At 42.8% G+C, this 18,611-nt stretch overlaps 1 protein-coding gene across 1 annotated transcript in view; it reads right to left on the bottom strand.

Annotated features, from left to right (window-relative positions):
• ppm1lb (protein phosphatase, Mg2+/Mn2+ dependent, 1Lb) overlaps positions 1–18,611 on the bottom strand; it is a 169,746-nt gene that overhangs the window by 29,444 nt on the left and 121,691 nt on the right. Inside the window, exon 2 of the mRNA XM_067995372.1 lies at positions 3,565–3,739. Within this exon, the coding sequence (XP_067851473.1) occupies positions 3,565–3,739 (175 nt within the window). The remainder of the gene's footprint in view (positions 1–3,564; positions 3,740–18,611) is intronic.

Raw genomic sequence — 18,611 nt, 5'->3', positions numbered from 1 at the left:
GGCGCTATGCTCCTGGCATTTACCTCATCCACTACTTCCTCCCACTGCCTCATAAGCATTTGTCTGGAGGGCCTCTTGCTCTCCCGTGGATATAGGATCCCCCTCCTTCTCTCCACCTCTTGCACCAAGGCCTCTAGTGCATCGTCAGAGAACCTTGGTGCACGCTCTCTTGCAGGCCCAGCCAGTCTTCAAAGTTTTAGAGATGGCACGGGTGCACCGTGATCCCACCGCCCGTTTTCGGGGGTTATTCAATTTAATGCCCAGTTTCTTTACTGAGTACTGCACTTCAACTAAATAGTTCAGAAGAATAATGATAGTGTAGAGGGATTTTAAAGGCACAATATTAGTTATATAAAAGCCATTGTCAGAACAAATGATGTGATGAAAAATCATAGCACAACTAGCAGCACCATTATAAACATAGTCATGTGCTGTATGGATTTTGATCTCAATGGCTCATTCAAATCCATTGTCCACTAAATACACAACGTTGTTATGTGATTTAATCAAATATAGTTAGAACTAAACGAAGACAAAATTAATTGATTCTCAAAACTGCAGGAGGAATGGAATCTCCTGCCCAACCAGTTTTAAGATATCTTCAGGCTTAATCCATGCTTGCCTCTATTATAAGAAGATCTTTGGTACCATCTCCTTATTCTAATGTTTGCAAAAGATCATGGTAAAGCTTCAGGCAGTTGTTGCTATGAATTATGCTACTTGATGATTTTGGGATTGATTTATCTTTCCGAAATGCTCTAAGATGCCTGAGCTATAAATAGTGGCCAATCCAGTATCATTGGAAAGGAGAAGATGGAGTCAGGTGGAGGTGGCAAGATCAGATTTTTAAAAATATCACTAATCGATCTCCAGTAGTGTTGTATGGGGAAGTCAATACCAAGTGTAGTATTTAGATCAAGTGTGTTTAGGGTGGAAGGGAGAGAAGGGAAAGAGAGAAAGAGAAGAGAGAGGGGAGAAGAGAGACAGTGGAGAGAGGAGCATGGGAGAGAGAGCTGAGAAGAGAGGCGGGAGATGGGGAAGCAAGAAGCGGATAGAGTAAGAGGTAGAAATATGAGAGAGGAGAGAAGGGGGAAGAAAGGGGATGGAGGGAACAGATGGGAGGAAAGGCGAGGGCAGCAGGGAAGAGTACGAGAAGGAAAGGGAGGGGTGGAAGAAGGGGAGGGGGAAGGCAGGAGTAGCAGAGGTGTAGGGGGAGGGTAGGGAAAGCAATTGAAAAGAGATAGGGAGAAGGATGGGAATAAGAGTGGGAGGAGAGAGAGGGGAGGGGGAGAGGTAGTTCAAAGGGGAAGAGGTAGAAGACAGGATCATTTTGATATTCCCCCTCTACCCCCTCCTCTCCTCAGCTCCCCCTTCTCTACAGGCACATCTCCAGTGAACCACGCAGCCAAAAACTCCAGCACCTGTTCACCTTTAGGGTGTTGGGTTTGCCCAAGCCACACCCCCTCCCTCCCGACTCCAGCTACATCCTCCTTGGCTTCCTGTACAAAGGGTCTGATTTCATACAACATTCTGGCCTCCAGGAATTCCAGTGTAGGAATTTGTGTGTGGGGGCTGGGGAGGGGGGGTGTCTCCCTTTATATGTGTAAGGTGCTCACTTTTGGGGGTTCTTTTTGTATAGTTGTCTCACTTTCCGTATGTATGAGAGTTTCACTTTTTATATGGGGGTCTCCTTTTTGTCTATAAGGCTGTCACCAAGTGGGATCACTTTTGCGGGGCCTGCTTTTTGTGTACATGGGGGTCTCATATTTTTGTCACGGGCGCTCGCATTGTTGAGTATCCATATATGGCTTGCTCACTGGTTTTACCACATGTATCCAGTCCTCAGCTCCAGTCTCATCAACCATACACATTTTCAAACTTCTATTTAAAAACTGGTAACAGTGCTCAAAAGCCTGAGAATCTACCCACTCTAATTAAGCTCTCAAAGATTTAAGTACAAAAGCCTCAAATCAATTTTAACCCTATGGGACTAGTCTTGAGACCAAATTACGCTGAAATTAATCCTAAATTAAAAATGCAATTTTTCTGCCATTCTAAATTATGAAGGAGGAAATCATAGAAACTGGAGTCACCAGAGCTGCTAAAGTGCTGGAGCAATTTACTGGCCAGACTCCTGTGTTTTCTAAACCTCGCTATACTGTACGATCATTTGGTATTAGAAGAAATTGGTTCAGCCCCTTGCACCAATGCTGCCATTCAATTAGATCATGGCTCATTTGTACCTCAACTCCATTTGCTCCTTATCCATTGATGCCTTTGTGAACTCAAGGAAATACAACCAAGGTTACACAACCTGTCTTTATAATTTAACCCTTTATGCCTTGGTATCATTCTGCTGAATCAGTGCTATATCCGTTCCAAGACCAATGACATAGAAATTGTATTGTAACCGAATTGGGGTGCAATCCCGGGGCAATGCAGCACAAGCACCTAATGGGTCTGGTGGCAGTACCACGGCAAATTGTTCCGCCAGCCTCATTAAGATAGTACAGTTGCGCTTAGGGTGCCGCTCTTCATTGGCTGAAAAGCACTTTGGGACATCCTGAGGCTGCTATACAAAGTTCTTCTTTCTTACTTTCTATTCATGGCTTCAGAGGCAGCTCGCCAGTCGTGAGGGGGCAGCAAGATAAGCCGGCTCAGATGCCGGCCAAGGTCCTCAGGAGAGTCCAGGTGGGGGAGGCAATCGGGAAGGGGAGCACTCCCGGTCCTCCTGGCTCCATAATAAGGTAAATAAAAAACTTTTAACTTACCTTTCCAGTGGCAGCCTCTAATGGTCCCGTTAAAGACTACTGGTTTGGCTGCTGAGCACCTAAAGAAACTGACCGCTGCATGCATGTAACCTGGACATTTACTGAGTAGCTCCACCCAATATGGCGGGCAGCGTACATTCGGTGAGGAATGAGGTTCCCTCATGTGTGGATAGTGAGGAATGACAAGATCAACCTCTTTTGTGATGTTCCTCTTAGTTGGAAAACCAGCTAACATTCATTGCCAAGACTCACGTCTGCCAACTGTGGAATCACACCATTGCAAGAAGTCAACTCCACCAGGAGATGAGCTGACAGGAGAAAATTGGTAACAAAATAAAAATAAAAGAATAATCAATCTTAAACTAATAGCCATTCATCCTGCATTCTGTTGGGATCGACATTTTTTAACCTGGAGATAAGAAAAGTGGGGTCATCCAGCATAACAATGTCTGCAGCCTGTGATTTGTAATGTTATATTACACTACAGCTGTTCAGACCAACAGCCATTTGTAGTGGAAATTAATCCATTGTGATGAACATTAAATTCACTCTGAGGTTCATGGGTCTGTGCACAAATCACATTATGAGCAAATACCATTAGTGTCTGTAATGTACATAGTCACACTAATTAGTTTTGTAAAGATGTTAGTGACAATACAGCTTTCAGGAGTAAGTATTGTAAATACAATGATCCTTTTAATGTCAGTAGCCTGCAAAAAGAATTACACGTCAAATTATTCATAATGATTAAAGCTTGCCTGAAAGTTGTTGGAAACTTTCCAGTGACACTTACCTGCCTCATCATAGGCCGCAGAGAGTTTTTCAAGCACTTTACGGTCTATTGCAAGAATCTGCTGTTCCAGGATTGTTTGGTGTGATAACACACTATTCTCCTTATCTTTTTCATAGTCTTGCAGATGTTGTTTCAGTGCCTCAGGCAAGTGTATCTTCACATATTCTGCAGCAGACTGCACAGAAAAAGATATAAGTGTTGAAAGGAATGCTATCCAAATATTTTTCAATCAGACCTGCACTACAGAATGTAGCAACATATATGTTGTAGGAATTCAATAATGCTAATCATCACTGAGACTGTTTATGTGACATTGCTGGTTGTCAAGTTAAACACCGATATGTTTTAAAATGTAGTACTGATGGAAATTCCATCTTTTCCCCAGTTTACATTGATGTTAATTTCAGCATATTCTAATTTTTGGTAGATTTCAGAAAGAACATGTAGACCTGAAATTTTCCCCCCTTGTGACTTTTATCTGTTACACATCAGATATTTATAACTGTAGGTCTCTAGGTAGTAGGTCTGTGGAATTTGCTGCCCCAGGAAGCTGTGGAAGCTACATCATTAAATAAATTTAAAACAGAAATAGACAGTTTCCTAGAAGTAAAGGGAATTAGGGGTTACGGGGAGCGGGCAGGAAATTGGACATGAATTTAGATTTGAGGTTAGGATCAGATCAGCCATGATCTTATTGAATGGCGGAGCAGGCTCGAGGGGCCGATTGGCCTACTCCTGCTCCTATTTCTTATGTTCTTATGTTCTTAACTAGAACTACTGAATACAAGTACAAGAAAAGGGGTATCTTATGAGGAAGGGTTGGACAAGTTGGGCCTGTATACACTGGAGTTGAAAAGAATGAGAGGTGTCTTATTGAAACATATAAGATCCTGAAGGGACTAAAAGAGGTAGATGCTGAGAGGATGTTTCCCCTTGTGGGAGAGACTAGAACTAGGGACCACAGTTTAAAAATAAGGGGTCTCCCATTTAAGACGAAGATGAGGAGAAATTTTTTCTCTCAGAGGGTTCTGAGTTTGTGAAACCCCCTTCCCCAGAGAGCGGTGGAGGCAGGGTCATTGAATATTTTTAAGGCTGAGTTAGATAGATTCCTGATTAACAAGTGAGTCAAAGGTTATAGTAGGTAGACGGGAAAGTAGGGTTGAGGTCGCAATCAGATCAGCCATGATCTTATCAAATGGCAGACCAGGCTCAAGGGGCCGAATGGCCTATTCCTGCTCTTAATTTGTACGTAACTAACCTATTCCACTCTGCAAGTTAATGGAAATAACCAGAAAAGGGAACCTTAATGTGAAAAATAGGGGATGTAAAGTGCTTTTTAAAATTGTAAAGCATACTTTATAACATCTGGCTCAAATTTGCCTTGAACCTTTAAGGAGAATGAATTAGCTTAAGTTTGGCTCTCTCCTTTAGCTGAATTGTATTGGATTAGGCTTGATCTTTTAAGTGATGACCCGTTTCATGTTGCTTATGATGTTAGAGATGAAAGTTATTCCAGCAGCAGAAGAGCTATGTTCTCAATACTTGTGCAGTACTGAAGCAGTTAGCTGCATTTTGTCTGATTTTTTTGTTTATTTGTGGTAAACTATCCCCACAGGAGAGAAAAGATGAAACAGGACCAAAGTAACATTTTCAGTGCTACTAATAGCAGCAATAAAGCCAGTTTAAGGATCAGAAGAATAACACCACATGAGGTTGTGTTTAATGGAAACAGCCAAACTCAAGCCAATTTACTCAGCCCTGCTTCTAATGCATCAGGATTACAGAAGAACATTATCTGAACTGTCCAGAATGTTTGAATAAGTGGCAATATATATTTTCCATTCTCTATAATATAAATGTACAGTACACAAGAGACACATCTTAAATTAGCTTTATAGCTGTGAGTTTTGAATGTTAGTACTTTGGAATTCAATAGATCCATTTTACATTTTTCCTGATTTGTCCTTTTTAACAGCCTCAGGGGCTCTTATCTATCCACAGCATCCTTTAGCTAGAGGAAGTGCAGTTATTGTAATTCCATCCTCAGCTAGCAGGTGCCATGCTTGTCACAGAGAGAGGTGCTTTATGTCTGCCTTTTCTCTCCTGAACTGACAATTCTGCAGTCAAAGGCTTCTAACGGCCTTGCCAAAACATAGAAAATTCTTCATAACCATGGCTGAACATTAACCTGTCAGGGGAACCCTGAGATTGAAACTCAAAGCTATAGTGCGTGACTGCCAGGAATCCTAATTTTCCAGTAAGAGCTTAATTCAACTCAGTGCGATTTCAATTTGCCAGCGGTATTTCTGAAGGTAATTGTGAATTTGCCTAATACCAGCAGGCACAATCAGTACAAAATCATCTGTGTCTAATGGTGTGTCAATATTTTTCTGAGTTCTGAATACAAGGTAATGACAAACACTAATTCTACATCTGAGCTGCAAGAGTCCAATGCAGTGTGAAAGGCCAGAAGGGTGTGACGTTTAACCAGAGAGAGAGTAATTGCCACATAAGTAATGATATTTTCATTTATTTATTTTACTGTATTTTGATTTCAAATATACTTTAGTCTGTTTAATTTTAATGAAATCTCATTTCATTTCCACATTCACCTGAGGAAGGAGGAAGCCTCCGAAAGCTTGTGAATTTCAAATAAAATTGCTGGACTATAACTTGGTGTTGTAAAATTGTTTACAATTGTTAAATGTTAGGCACTATGAAGACATAATGTTAGGCACTATGAAGACATATTCAAATATCACATAGGTGCAACTAGTGTCACGAGTGTAATTATATCAAGACAACAAGAATGACATACAGGAAGTCTCAAGAATTTTAATGTATTATAGATAAATAGTTTTGAATATTCACATGGTTAACTAATTAAGAGAGAATCAATTTCTGGTATGTTTGAGGGAACAATAAGTTAGCAATATTTTGCCTAATGGAAAAGTGGGGTTTCAAAAATGAAATGCAAATGAAGACTGCACCTGTTTGACAACAGACCATAAAGCAATGAATATACTAAAACAGGACTGGGAATATTCATACAGTACAAAGAACTAACCTTGCATAGATCAGGATGAACATCAATCTAAAAGGAACCTTTTATAAGTTACCATATGGACCATTTTAATTTATGACTTGTTTTTACTGCACTATTAGATTTGTGATTAATTCTTTGGCTCATTGCTATACTCTTACCAGTGACCTTCATGCTGCTTCAAGCTTGGCAACTTAGACACTGATAGTATTTTCACACTCTAGTCTTTAAATATCAATTTGTATATACACACCAAATAGCACCACAGAAGAATTATTTAGTCAAAGCAAAGTTATACAGATATTCTCTTTTAATAAGATTAAAATTGATGATACAATCATACATCAAGGAGAGTGTATTGCCATTTAACTTGACAACAATTCATTTTTAAGCACTGTTTGAACCATGTCCAGTACAGTTAAATCAGTTGTCAGTGCATGAATCAAAAGCCTGTCTCATTATGAGCACCAGGAATAGTCCACTGTTCATAGGAAGTCTAGCAGGAAAAAAATTACAGGGAAGCCAATCTATAAGATGTGGACTGTCACAATTATTCCACTCTTTCTCTCATCATTACAATTTCTGACAGCACCTTCTGATACTGACAATGATTCTGAATTATGTAGCAAATACTCAAATTATAGGGTTAATGCCTTCAAATCCTTCAGCTGATATGGAGACTTGGAGCGATGGGGAAAGTGTCCAAAATGACAAAAGGAAATTTCTTACTCTGATTTTCACAGCCAGATAAATCAAAATCTCAGAACAGCTTTTATCAGCAGTAGTGTACAACTCTGATAACATTCTCAAACATGAAGGTCACTTGGGACAGTTAGAAACCAAGTGATATGTTAATGCTTTAGTCTTCTAAAGGGCATGCCATCAACAAACCATTGACAGTTCTTACCTCTTTTTGAAAGTTCGACCCTGTCATTCCCCATTTTTTGTTACCTGTCTTTTGTCTTATTCTTGCTTATGGAGCTAAAGTTAACTAGTTACTTCTCTATGTTATGTTAATACAAAATTTAATGGGTCTTTTAAAATTCAGGAGATGGGACTTTTGATCAGATTGTCAAGATAGTTTAAGATATAAAAATCTGAATTTTGCTCATTCAAGAGGTAACCAAAAATGAGGAATGACATTTGGAACTTTCAAAAAGATGTAAAGAATTGTCAATGATTTGTTGAAGGTGTGCTGCTGCCTCTTATTAAGGACTGAATTATTAATATACATAGCTCTTGCTTTTTAACCATCCCAAGAACCTCTTGTACAAGCCTACAAATCTCAGAAAAGCTGATGAATAGCTTCAAAAAAACCTGACAGCTCCAGAAAAGCTATCAACTCAAAAAACAATGTAGAACTGAAAAACAGCCTTGTATAAACTAATGATGTGAATTAATAAGTTTATAGATACTAAATAAGTTTATATTTCTCTTTATTACATTTCAGGATTTTTATTCATGTTTTGGAATCACATTCTGCGATTCAGTTTGTTTTCTGTGAAAACTGAAACCCAATGGCCTGATGTATGAAATGTGAAAAGAAGTAGTTACAATGGGAGTGCAGTAGGACATGTGTTTGTCACGATATTCAGTTCTATTGTAGGGTTAAAAAAAACTGAAAGTATATAAAAATGTAGTTTTTGCAGTGGTATATTTCCCTGTGGAGGCCAGGGGGTCACTTTTGCTTCTCCGGGCCCCCCAAAGGAAAATGTAAAACTTACCTGGAAAGGCTTCTCCATTTGGCTGACCAGATTTCAGCAGTTGGGGCTGCCGCCGTGAGTGACCATTTACTTCTGGATAGAGATTGCATTGGGGTCCTATTGAAGTAATATGACCCCAATTCGTATAAATGTATAAATTTGCATAAACCTGACGACGGTGGGTGCCTCATATGCCTGAAAGATCAGGCATTTTAAAATTGTAGCCAAGCGGGAACAGAGTGGTTATTTCACCCACTCCAATGTAACTGCCATGCTGCCTAGTTTCCACCAGGTGGGATGGGGGGGGGGGGGGGTAGGGTTAAAATTCCCACCAAAGTGTTGGCTGTCAATATGGAAAGCCCAAAGAAAGTAACCCTGCCACAAAACGGACTCCATCCTAATTATATACATTGGGTCGGATTTTGCTGTGAAAATAACGACAGCAATGTCCGGCGAGTTCCAGTACAGTTACAACACTGGCATCTACCCGACAATGTGGAAAATTGCCCAGGTATGTCCTGTCCACAAAAAGCAGGATAAATCCAATCCGGCCAATTACCGCCCCATCAGTCTACTCTCTATCATCAGCAGTGATGGAAGGTGTCGTCGACAGTGCTATCAAGCGGCACTTACTCACCAATAACCTGCTCAACGATGCTCAGTTTGGGTTCCGCCAGGACCACTCGGCTCCAGACCTCATTACAGCCTTGGTCCAAACATGGACAAAAGATCTGAATTCCAGAGGTGAGGTGAGAATGACTGCCTTTGACATCAAGGCAGCATTTGACCGAGTGTGGCACCAAGGAGCCCTAGTAAAATTGAAGTCAATGGGAATCAGGGGGAAAACTCTCCAGTGGCTGGAGTCATACCTAGCACAAAGGAAGATGGTAGTGGTTGTTGGTGGCCAATCATCTCAGCCCCAGGACATTGCTGCAGGAGTTCCTCAAGGCAGCGTCCAAGGCCCAACCATCTTCAGCTGCTTCATCAATGACCTTCCCTCCATCATAAGGTCAGAAATGGGGATGTTCCCTGATGATTGCACAGTGTTCAGTTCCATTCGCAACACCTCAGATAATGAAGCAGTCCGAGCCCGCATGCAGCAAGACCTGGACAACATCCAGGCTTGGGCTGATAAGTGGCAAGTAACATTCGTGCCAGACAAGTGCCAGGCAATGACCATCTCCAACAAGAGAGAGTCTAACCACCTCCCCTTGACATTCAACGGCATTACCATCGCCAAATGCCCCACCATCAACATCCTGGGGGTCACCATTGACCAGAAACTTAACTGGACCAGCCATATAAATACAGTGGCCACACAAGCAGGCCAGTGGCTGGGTATTCTGCGGCGAGTGACACACCTCCTGACTCCCCAAAGCCTTTCCACCATCTACAAGGTACAAGTCAGGAGTGTGATGGAATACTCTCCACTTGCTTGGATGAGTGCAGCTCCAACAACACTCAAGATGCTCGACACCATTCAGGACAAAGCAGCCGCTTAATTGGCACCCCATCCACCACCCTAAACATTCACTCCCTTCAACAACGGCGCACAGTGGCGACCTCAACTACCTAGAAGGACAAGAGCAGCAGGTACATGGGAACAACACCACCTGCACGTTCCCCTACAAGTCACACATCATCCCGACTTGGAAATATATTGCTGTTCCTTCATCGTCGCTGGGTCAAAATCCTGGAACTCCCTTCCTAACAGCACTGTGGGAGAACCTTCACCACACGGACTGCAGCGTTTCAAGAAGGCGGCTCACCACCACCTTCTCAAGGGCAATTAGGGATGGGCAATAAATGCCGACCTCGCCAGCGACGCCCACATCCCATGAACGAATAATAAAAAAAAGCGCTAAAATCCAGAAGTTGCTGACTCTCCATAAGCTGCGTGAAGATAGCACCTCGCCACCAGGCTCCCCATCTAAATGTATTGAGCAGCATGAAGTTCCTGTAGTGACATAGTAGATACTGACTAAACTAGCCAATTTAGGGCTTATACAGTCCAGTTTAAGTACCCTTTTAACAATGTGGTAAGTGTTAATTGCTCCAAAACAACCTCTCTGGCACTGAAAAATAATTTTTACAAGTGTGGAGTCTCATTCCTTCAGCTTTTAATTATTGTTGGAGATTTAAAAAATAACACTTTTTTTTACTTTTTCTTTCTATCTCTCTTTTTCTCTCTCTCTTAATCCAATCTTTCTTATCCTCTCTTTATTTTGTTTTCTGTACTTAATTTGACATTAAATTCACTATTCTAAGTCACACTTCCCGGTTTAGACTCTGCGCTGCTCATTAACGATTCTTCAATCTAATCAGTTAAGGAGATACACAGTTGCTTGCCCTGTTCACACAGGCCCCAGATGTCCTGTAGAGGGCATCGTGCTGTTTGGATGTTTGTTTAACAGCAATTTTTCTTGCAAAATCCCATAGAAAGTCGATGGGCAAATGGAAGTCTAATGAAAAGCGTACACAGCAAAATCGGACCCAATATATTTGACAGAGTATGTAGTAAGTCACTGTTCCCCTGAAAAAGAAAAACGACTTACACAAAGATCAGACAATGGATTAAAAAAAAGGCTTGGAGAAGTAGTTGGTATGGTTGGTTTAACATTGGCCTTTTAGGACTTGGGTTCAAACTCAACCCAGCTTTATGAGATGAAAGTCTTCGCTGCCTGTTGACTGTAAGAATCCTGTGCAAAATCAATTTGGGTAGTCTCAATCCACTTTGCAGTGGGCATAGGCCTACAGGAAAAAAACTGTTCTTAATTCGACACTAATATAAAATAAAAACAGAAAATGCTGGAGAAGCTCAGCAAGCCAGGCAGCATCTGCGGACAGAGAAACAGAGTTAATGGGTTCTATTTTAGCACCTGCTATCGGGTGCGTTGCTGGCGAGGGGGCTCCGAAAATCGGGGAATCCCGGAGCGGGTTGGGAACCCGGCTCCAACCCGCCCACTTCCGGGTTCCCCACAGACACGCCGACGTGTGCACGCAGCCCCCGCATGTGGGACTCCCGCAGGCAATTAAAGCCAGCGGGGTGCCACTTGAGAGTATTTACCTTGCTATTTCAGGTCATTAACAGACCTGATTAAGGGAATATGTCAGGAGGGGTGGGATTTTAGAAACAACTGGGACTGTTTCCCGTACTGGGGGAGACACTCCCAGTTGAAATAGACGTGTTGCAGCTGTCAGCCTGTGGCAGCTGCAAAGGTCCATTTGACAGGTGTGAAGGGGAGACCCTCACTTATTGCAGGAGGCCACTCTGTCACTTAGGACAAAGTTTGGCCTCCACCACCCTCCTCCTGACAATCAAATTCACCAACTTGCACACTTACCCTGGGGTCCAGTGACATGTACCTACCTTGCAGACCCCCTCAGATGTACATCTTCCGGATGGGGGCCGCCGTAGCTGCAGTCATGACCTCCTCGGAGGGCGAACAGCATCACCAGCCTCGTCGGCCAAGCCGTCTACCTCTGACACGTGGAGCTCCACAACACAATGCTGTGAAACATCCACCTCCACAGCAGAAGGGAGGGCAACCGCAGAGAGAGATGCGTCGCAGGGGGCACTACCCTCGCCACAGGGTCCACAGACCAAGGCTCAGCTTCCTGGACCTCTCTGAGCAGCAGTGCACACGGAGGCTCAGAGTCACTCGACATGTAGTCGTGGACATCTGCAGCCTCCTTCATGCCGAGCTGCTCCCGGCTGGCCCGAGCACCAACTTCTTACCTGTCGCTGTCAAAGTCACCACTGCCCTCAACAACTTCTCCTCCGCATCCTTCCAGGCTGCCACCAGGGACATCGCCGACGTCTCTCAGTCGTCTGCACAAAAGAGCCCTGCAAATACACCTACACCCACTCTGCAGTGACACAATGGGTGGCATCAGGTGTGGGTCCTCATTGTGATCCTCAGGAAAGGGCATTATTGCACAAACCAGACAAGATTCGCAAAGATGTGGCAGTAGTGGTGCCAATATAATATGTGATGTGAGTTGCTCAGAAATTAAATATGAGTAAAAACCATGACAAACCCTCAAACACCCTTGTGTGTCCCCTTCATGCTCACGACACGTTTGCCTTACGCTTCCTACTGCACATATGTGATGCATGCCCTGTGGCTGCAGCACAGGTAGTGGCAGGTTGAGTGAGGCTGACTGTGGAAGAGATGCATGAGAGGGTGAGTATGAGATAGAGCCATGAGATTGTATGAGGATTGGGTTGAGTGGTAGCGGTGGGATGCGTACTGGCGAGGTGAGTAAGCGCAGGTAAGATGAGGATGAGGTTTGAGTGGGTGTGAGGGGTGATGTGACAGAGTAGTGTTGGCAGTGCAGAAGGAGATGTGGGGTCGGGGCGGTGATGTGGCAGACGGAGTGTAGGGGAATGAGTAAGTGTACTCACTTTGGCTGACCTACTTAGGTCATTGCAGTGCCTCCTGCACTGTATGCAGGTGGGCGACATGTTGGTGGTGCAGGTGACCTCCTCTGCCACCTCGAGCCAGGCCTTCCTGGTGGCAGAGGCAGGCCGCTTCCTCCCGCCTGCCGGGGGGAAGATCTCTGTCCTCCCCCTCCTCCTCACCCCATCTAATGATACCTGGAGTGAGGCATCATTAAACTGGGAGCAGCCTTCCCCCTGGGCTGCTCCATGCTGTATTTTTTCCTATTTGTTGCAGCATTTGTCAGTGGAGGACTGTCCCTTTAAATAGAGCTCCTCTAGCTGACAGACCTTACTGCGCATGCGCAGTCTGCCCGACCCGCAGCTCAGCAGTGGGGAACCCGGAAGAACAGGTAAGTGGATCCAATTAGGCTGCGATCGCACGGGGGGCAGACTGATTTCGCCGGGCACGCTCGCAGCCCTGGTAATATCGAACACCATGTTTCAGGTTCAAGACCTTTCGTCAGATCGTTCTGATTTCTGTTTTTCTGTTTTTATTTCAGATTTCCAGCATTTGCAGTATTTTGCTTTTGATTTAATTCAACACTATTTGGTAATGTCACTCAGAGAGGTCACAGGCTGGTGTGGGAAATGAAAAATTGCCACACAGTGTGTGGTTCTAGGGTTTGGACTTGGGTACATTGTTGGGGCAAAATAGAAGGAACTTTATTCTGCATCTCGCTGTGCTAAAAATGACATGGGAGTAGTTGGTGCTAAGTCTGCATGCCTGCAATAGAAAGTGTTCCATTCCTCAGCACTAACATCCCTCACCTTAAAAGATGCAACTGTTCCCAAACATCACATGCATGATAAAATTGTAGTTTGTGTCCTTTGCGTATTTGGTGAACATCTGTTTTTCACTCACACTGATATAAAGCAGCTTTGTTCACATTTTCCACTAGAAATAGCTTTTTAAACAGTTGCACCTATTCTGATACAGGAATGAGTTGGTGAAATTCCGAGACGGACACACATCATTTGGACAATCTAAGTTCATATCTAAGGTCCAAAACTAACTGTAAAAGCTTCTATAAATATGTCAAGAGAAAAAGATTAGTGAAGACAAATGTAGGTCCCTTACAGTCAGAAATGGGGGAAATTATAATGGGGAACAAAGGAATGGCAGAACAATTAAACACACACTTTGGTTCTGTCTTCACAAAGGAGGACATAAATAACCTCCCAGAAATGGTAGGGAACCAAGGATCTAGTGAGAGGGAGAAACTGAAGGAAACCAGTATTAATAAAAAAATAGTGCTAGGGAAATTAATGGGGCTAAAAGCTGACAAATCCCTAGGGCCTGATAATCTACATCCCAGAGTACGAAAGGAAGTGGCCCTGGAAATAGTGGATGCATTGGTGATCATCTTCCAAAATTCTATAGACTCTGGAACAATTCCTACAGATTGGAGGGTGGCAAATGTAACCCCACTATTTAAAAAAGGAGGGAGAGAAAAAACAGAGAATGACAGACCAGTTAGCCTAACATCAGTAGTGGGGAAGATGCTAGAGTCTATTATAAAAGATGTGATAACAGAACACTTGGAGGGCATTAACAGGATTGGACAAAGTCAGCATGGGTTTATGAAAGGGAAATCATGCTTAACAAATCTACTGGAGTTTTTTGAGGATGTAACTAGTACGATAGTGGATGTGGTGTATTTGGATTTTCAGAAGGCTTTTGATAAGGTCCTACACAAGAGGTTAGTGTGCAAAATTAAAGCACATGGGATTGGGGGGAACATACTGGCATGGATTGAGAATTGGTTAACAGACAGGAAACAGAGAGTATGAATAAACAGGTCTTTTTCAGGGTGGCAGGCAGTGACTAGTGGGGTACCGCAGGGATCAGTGCTTGGGCCCCAGCTATTCACAATATATAGCAATGATTTGGATGAGGGAATTAAATGTAACATTTCCAAGTTTGCAGACGACACAAAGCTGGGGTGGAATGTGAGCTGTGAGGAGGTTGCAAAGAGGCTCCAATGTGATTTAGACAAGTTGGGTGAGTGGACAAGAACATGGCAGATGCAGTATAACGTGGATAAATGTGAGGTTATCCACTTTGGTTGTAAAAATAGAAAGGCAGATTATTATCTGAATGGTGACAGATTGGGAAAAGGGGAGGTGCAACGAGACCTGGGTGTCCTTGTACACCAGTCGCTGAAAGCGAGCATTCAGGTGCAGCAAGCAGTTAGGAAGGCGAATGGTATGTTGGCCTTCATTGCAAGATGATTTGAGCACAGACGCAGGGAAGTCTTACTGCAGTTATACAAGGCCATGGTGAGACCACATCTTGAGTATTGTGTGTAATTTTGGTCTCCTTATCTGAGGAAGGATGTCCTTGCCATGGAGGGAGTACAACAAAGGTTTACCAGACTGATTCCTGGGATGGCAGGACTGATGTATGAGGAGAGATTGGGCCGACTAGGCCTATATTCACTAGAATTTAGAAGAATGAGAGGTGATCTCATCGAAATATATAAAATTCTAACAGGACTAGACAGATTAGATGCAGGGAGGATGTTCCCGATGGCTGGGGAGTCCAGAACCAGGGGTCACAGTCTCAGGATACGGGGTATGCCATTTAGAACCGAGATGAGGAGAAATTTCTTCACTCAGAGGGTGGTGAACCTGTGGAATTCTCTACCACAGAAGGCAGTAGAGGCCAAGTCATTAGATGTATTCAAGAAGGAGATGGATATATTTCTTAATGCTGAAGGGATCAAGGGATATGGGGAAAAAGCGGGAACAGGGTACTGAGTTAGACGATCAGCCATGATCACTTTGAATGGTGGAGCAGGCCCGTATGGCCAAATGGCCTACTCTTGCTCCTATTTTCTATGTTTCTATGTCCCAGATTTCCACGTTTCTTCTTGTCCATATTTGAAACATTAAGCCGATTCGTACAAAGCCACTGAGTATTAAAGAAACTTAGCTTTGTCTGAAATTATTTGCTTCACGTGAATGATATTTTTCAGTTCAAAGCTTATTCCTAGAGAAGGTCATTGTTACTCATACTTTGCAATAAAGGTGCTGTGTTAATACAGAAATTTACAGGACCAATTTTAAATACCTCTGAAAATTCTTAAAACATTCTGATATGAGGGTTGTATTAATTCCTGGTTTTAATATTAGTTACCACCTAGCAGCCAAATACCTCTGGAATGTTGAAATCTGTATCACATGGAGTAATTACATTTATTTAAAATCTCCTTTATGCATTTACTAATACTCATTAAAAGCTTATTAAAAATAGTAAAAAATAATATTTATATCAAGTGTGTGATATAAAGGTAAAACTTGAAGCCGAAGTTTTCTAGATCTTACTTATCCCACACATGAAAAGGATCCACATGGTTATTATGCCTCTTCACTTGTAAGGTAAGTGTGCTTTCAACATCTAGGTATTGAGTAGCTTCCATTTGTTGTGTCCTTTTAGTCTAAAAACAAGGTTAACTCAAAAACAGCAGTCAAAAACAGTTATCTGATTTACAGACTTTAGAGTCATTTCTGTGATTGTATTACAGGTAAACAATGGAAACTTTGTATTAACACAACTGAAATTCTTTTACAATTTCAAAGAAGAAACAGATAGGTTGATAAATGTAACTTGTTAGCCTTTGGAAATAGAGAGTCTTTGTGAAGTATTATACCGGCCATGTAATCTAGCTGTCTTTGGCTGTTTCCACTACTGTAACTTTTTACATGCCAACTTTTCACCCAAAATATCAATTACAACATTGTAAGTAGTTCACATGATCCAAAAGTCTGCCCCACTATGGATCAGTGGCTGTGGCATTTGAGAATGTCAGAAAAAGCGTAAAGACACAATGAACCAGCATAAGTTAGTGCCGGCAGGACAGAAGGGGAGAACATCTTTAAAAATACATTGTTTCAGTCCATCTGAGTTTCTTGTACTTTACATTATTACAAATGAAAGGACAGACATGGGGATGCTCAAAATTCAACATTTTAAATGCATTTTCCTCCAACCACCTGCAATTTAAAAAAACAGACACAAGGAAAAATAATTGTTATTGACCACCAAATTTAAGATAACATCAGTAATTCCATAGTACTGTGTGCAGAAACTACAGTTTCTTTTTTTTAAACTACTTTGTTTATACCAATCATCACCCTCCTGTACCTCATCAATGCCCATTCTTCACAATGAACATAGACAGTGAGTGTAGGCAGGCTATATGGACAACTGATGCTTTCCTTCCTGCACAAAGAATCACAGGCTGCAAGGTTGGGTAAAAGTGAATCATTTTATTCAATTGTACAGTGGTAGTGGTGGACATATTTAATGTCTTTTGCTGGTGTGTTTGCATCTTGTGTGCAATGAATGTCTCTGGTTGTGCATGTATTGCACCATTGACCAGAAACTTAACTGGACCAGCCACATAAATACTATGGGTACAACAGCAGGTCAGAGGCTGGGTATTCTGCAGCAGTGACTCACCTCCTGACTCCCCAAAGCCTTTCCACCATCTACAAGGTACAAGTCAGGAGTGTGATGGAATACTCTCCACTTACCTGGATGAGTGCAGCTCCAACAACACTCAAGAAGCTCGACACCATCCAGGACAAAGCAGCCCACTTGATTGGCACCCCATCCACTACCCTAAACATTCACTCCCTTCACCACTGGTGCACAGTGGCTGCAGTGTGTACCATCCACAGGATGCACTGCAGCAACTTGCCAAGGCTTCTTCGACAGCTCCTCCCAAACCCGTGACCTCTACCACCTAGAAAGACAAGGGCAGCAGGCACATGGGAACACCACCCGCACATTCCCCTCCAAGTCACACGCTATCCCGACTTGGAAATATATCGCTGTTCCTTCATCGTCGCTGGGTCAAAATCCTGGAACTCCCTACCTAACAGCACTGTGGGAGAACCTTCACCACACGGACTGCAGCGGTTCAAGAAGGCGGCTCACCACCACCTTCTCAAGGGCAATTTGGGATGGGCCATAAATGTTGGCCTCACCAGCGATGCCCACATCCCATGAACAAATAAAAAAAATGTATACTCTACTACTACATGTGTCATAGTTGAATCACTGGTGTGTGGGTGAATGACCAAGTGGCGAATTCCAGGGATCCCCACCTCTGCAACTAACCCTGATGCACCTACAGCAGTGCTAGTGGTCTCTTTTATCATAGTCACTTTGGGTTCATTGCTTTTAGGTGCTGCACCTAATGTCACCTGATCAAGGCTACTTATTGGCATGAGTGGCAACTGGCTGCCTTTGTGCTATTCTATGTACTACTAGAGGGCATCTTATCACAAGACCCATCAATCGTTCTGAGCATACAACAGTGGGTAGTTAAGAGGTCTTTCAATCCCTCTCTCATGGTTGCCTGTAATTGTTCTTTGATAGAATGAAGCATGTCTGCATTTTGGAAATTAGAGAATCATAGAATTTTACAGCACACGAGGCAGCCATTCAGTCTATCACATCTGTGCCAGTTTTCTGAAAGAGCTATCCACTTAGTTCCATTCCCCAGTCATTTCCCCACTTTGACTTTTTTCAAATATTTATCCACTTTACTTTTAAAAGGTATTATGGATTCTGATTCCACCACTTTTTCTGTTTGGGCATTTCATGTCCAAGCCTTTGTTATGAATGGAATAAATCCACTCATGGAGGCAGAGGAGATGGCTGAGGTACTAAATGAGTACTTTGCATCTGTCTTTACCAAGGAAGAAGGTGCTGCCAGAGTCTCAGTAAAGGAAGATATGGCTGAGATACTGGATGGGCTAAAAATTGATAAAGAAGAGGTACTTGAAAGGCTAGCTGTCCTTAAAGTAGATAAGTCACCCGGTCCGGATGGAATGCATCCTAGGT

This window comes from Heptranchias perlo, chromosome 13 (assembly GCF_035084215.1).
Source record: "Heptranchias perlo isolate sHepPer1 chromosome 13, sHepPer1.hap1, whole genome shotgun sequence".
Taxonomy (NCBI): Eukaryota; Metazoa; Chordata; class Chondrichthyes; order Hexanchiformes; family Hexanchidae; genus Heptranchias; species Heptranchias perlo.
Note: the sequence above shows the minus strand (reverse complement) of the source record. Positions and strands in the feature narration are given on the sequence as shown.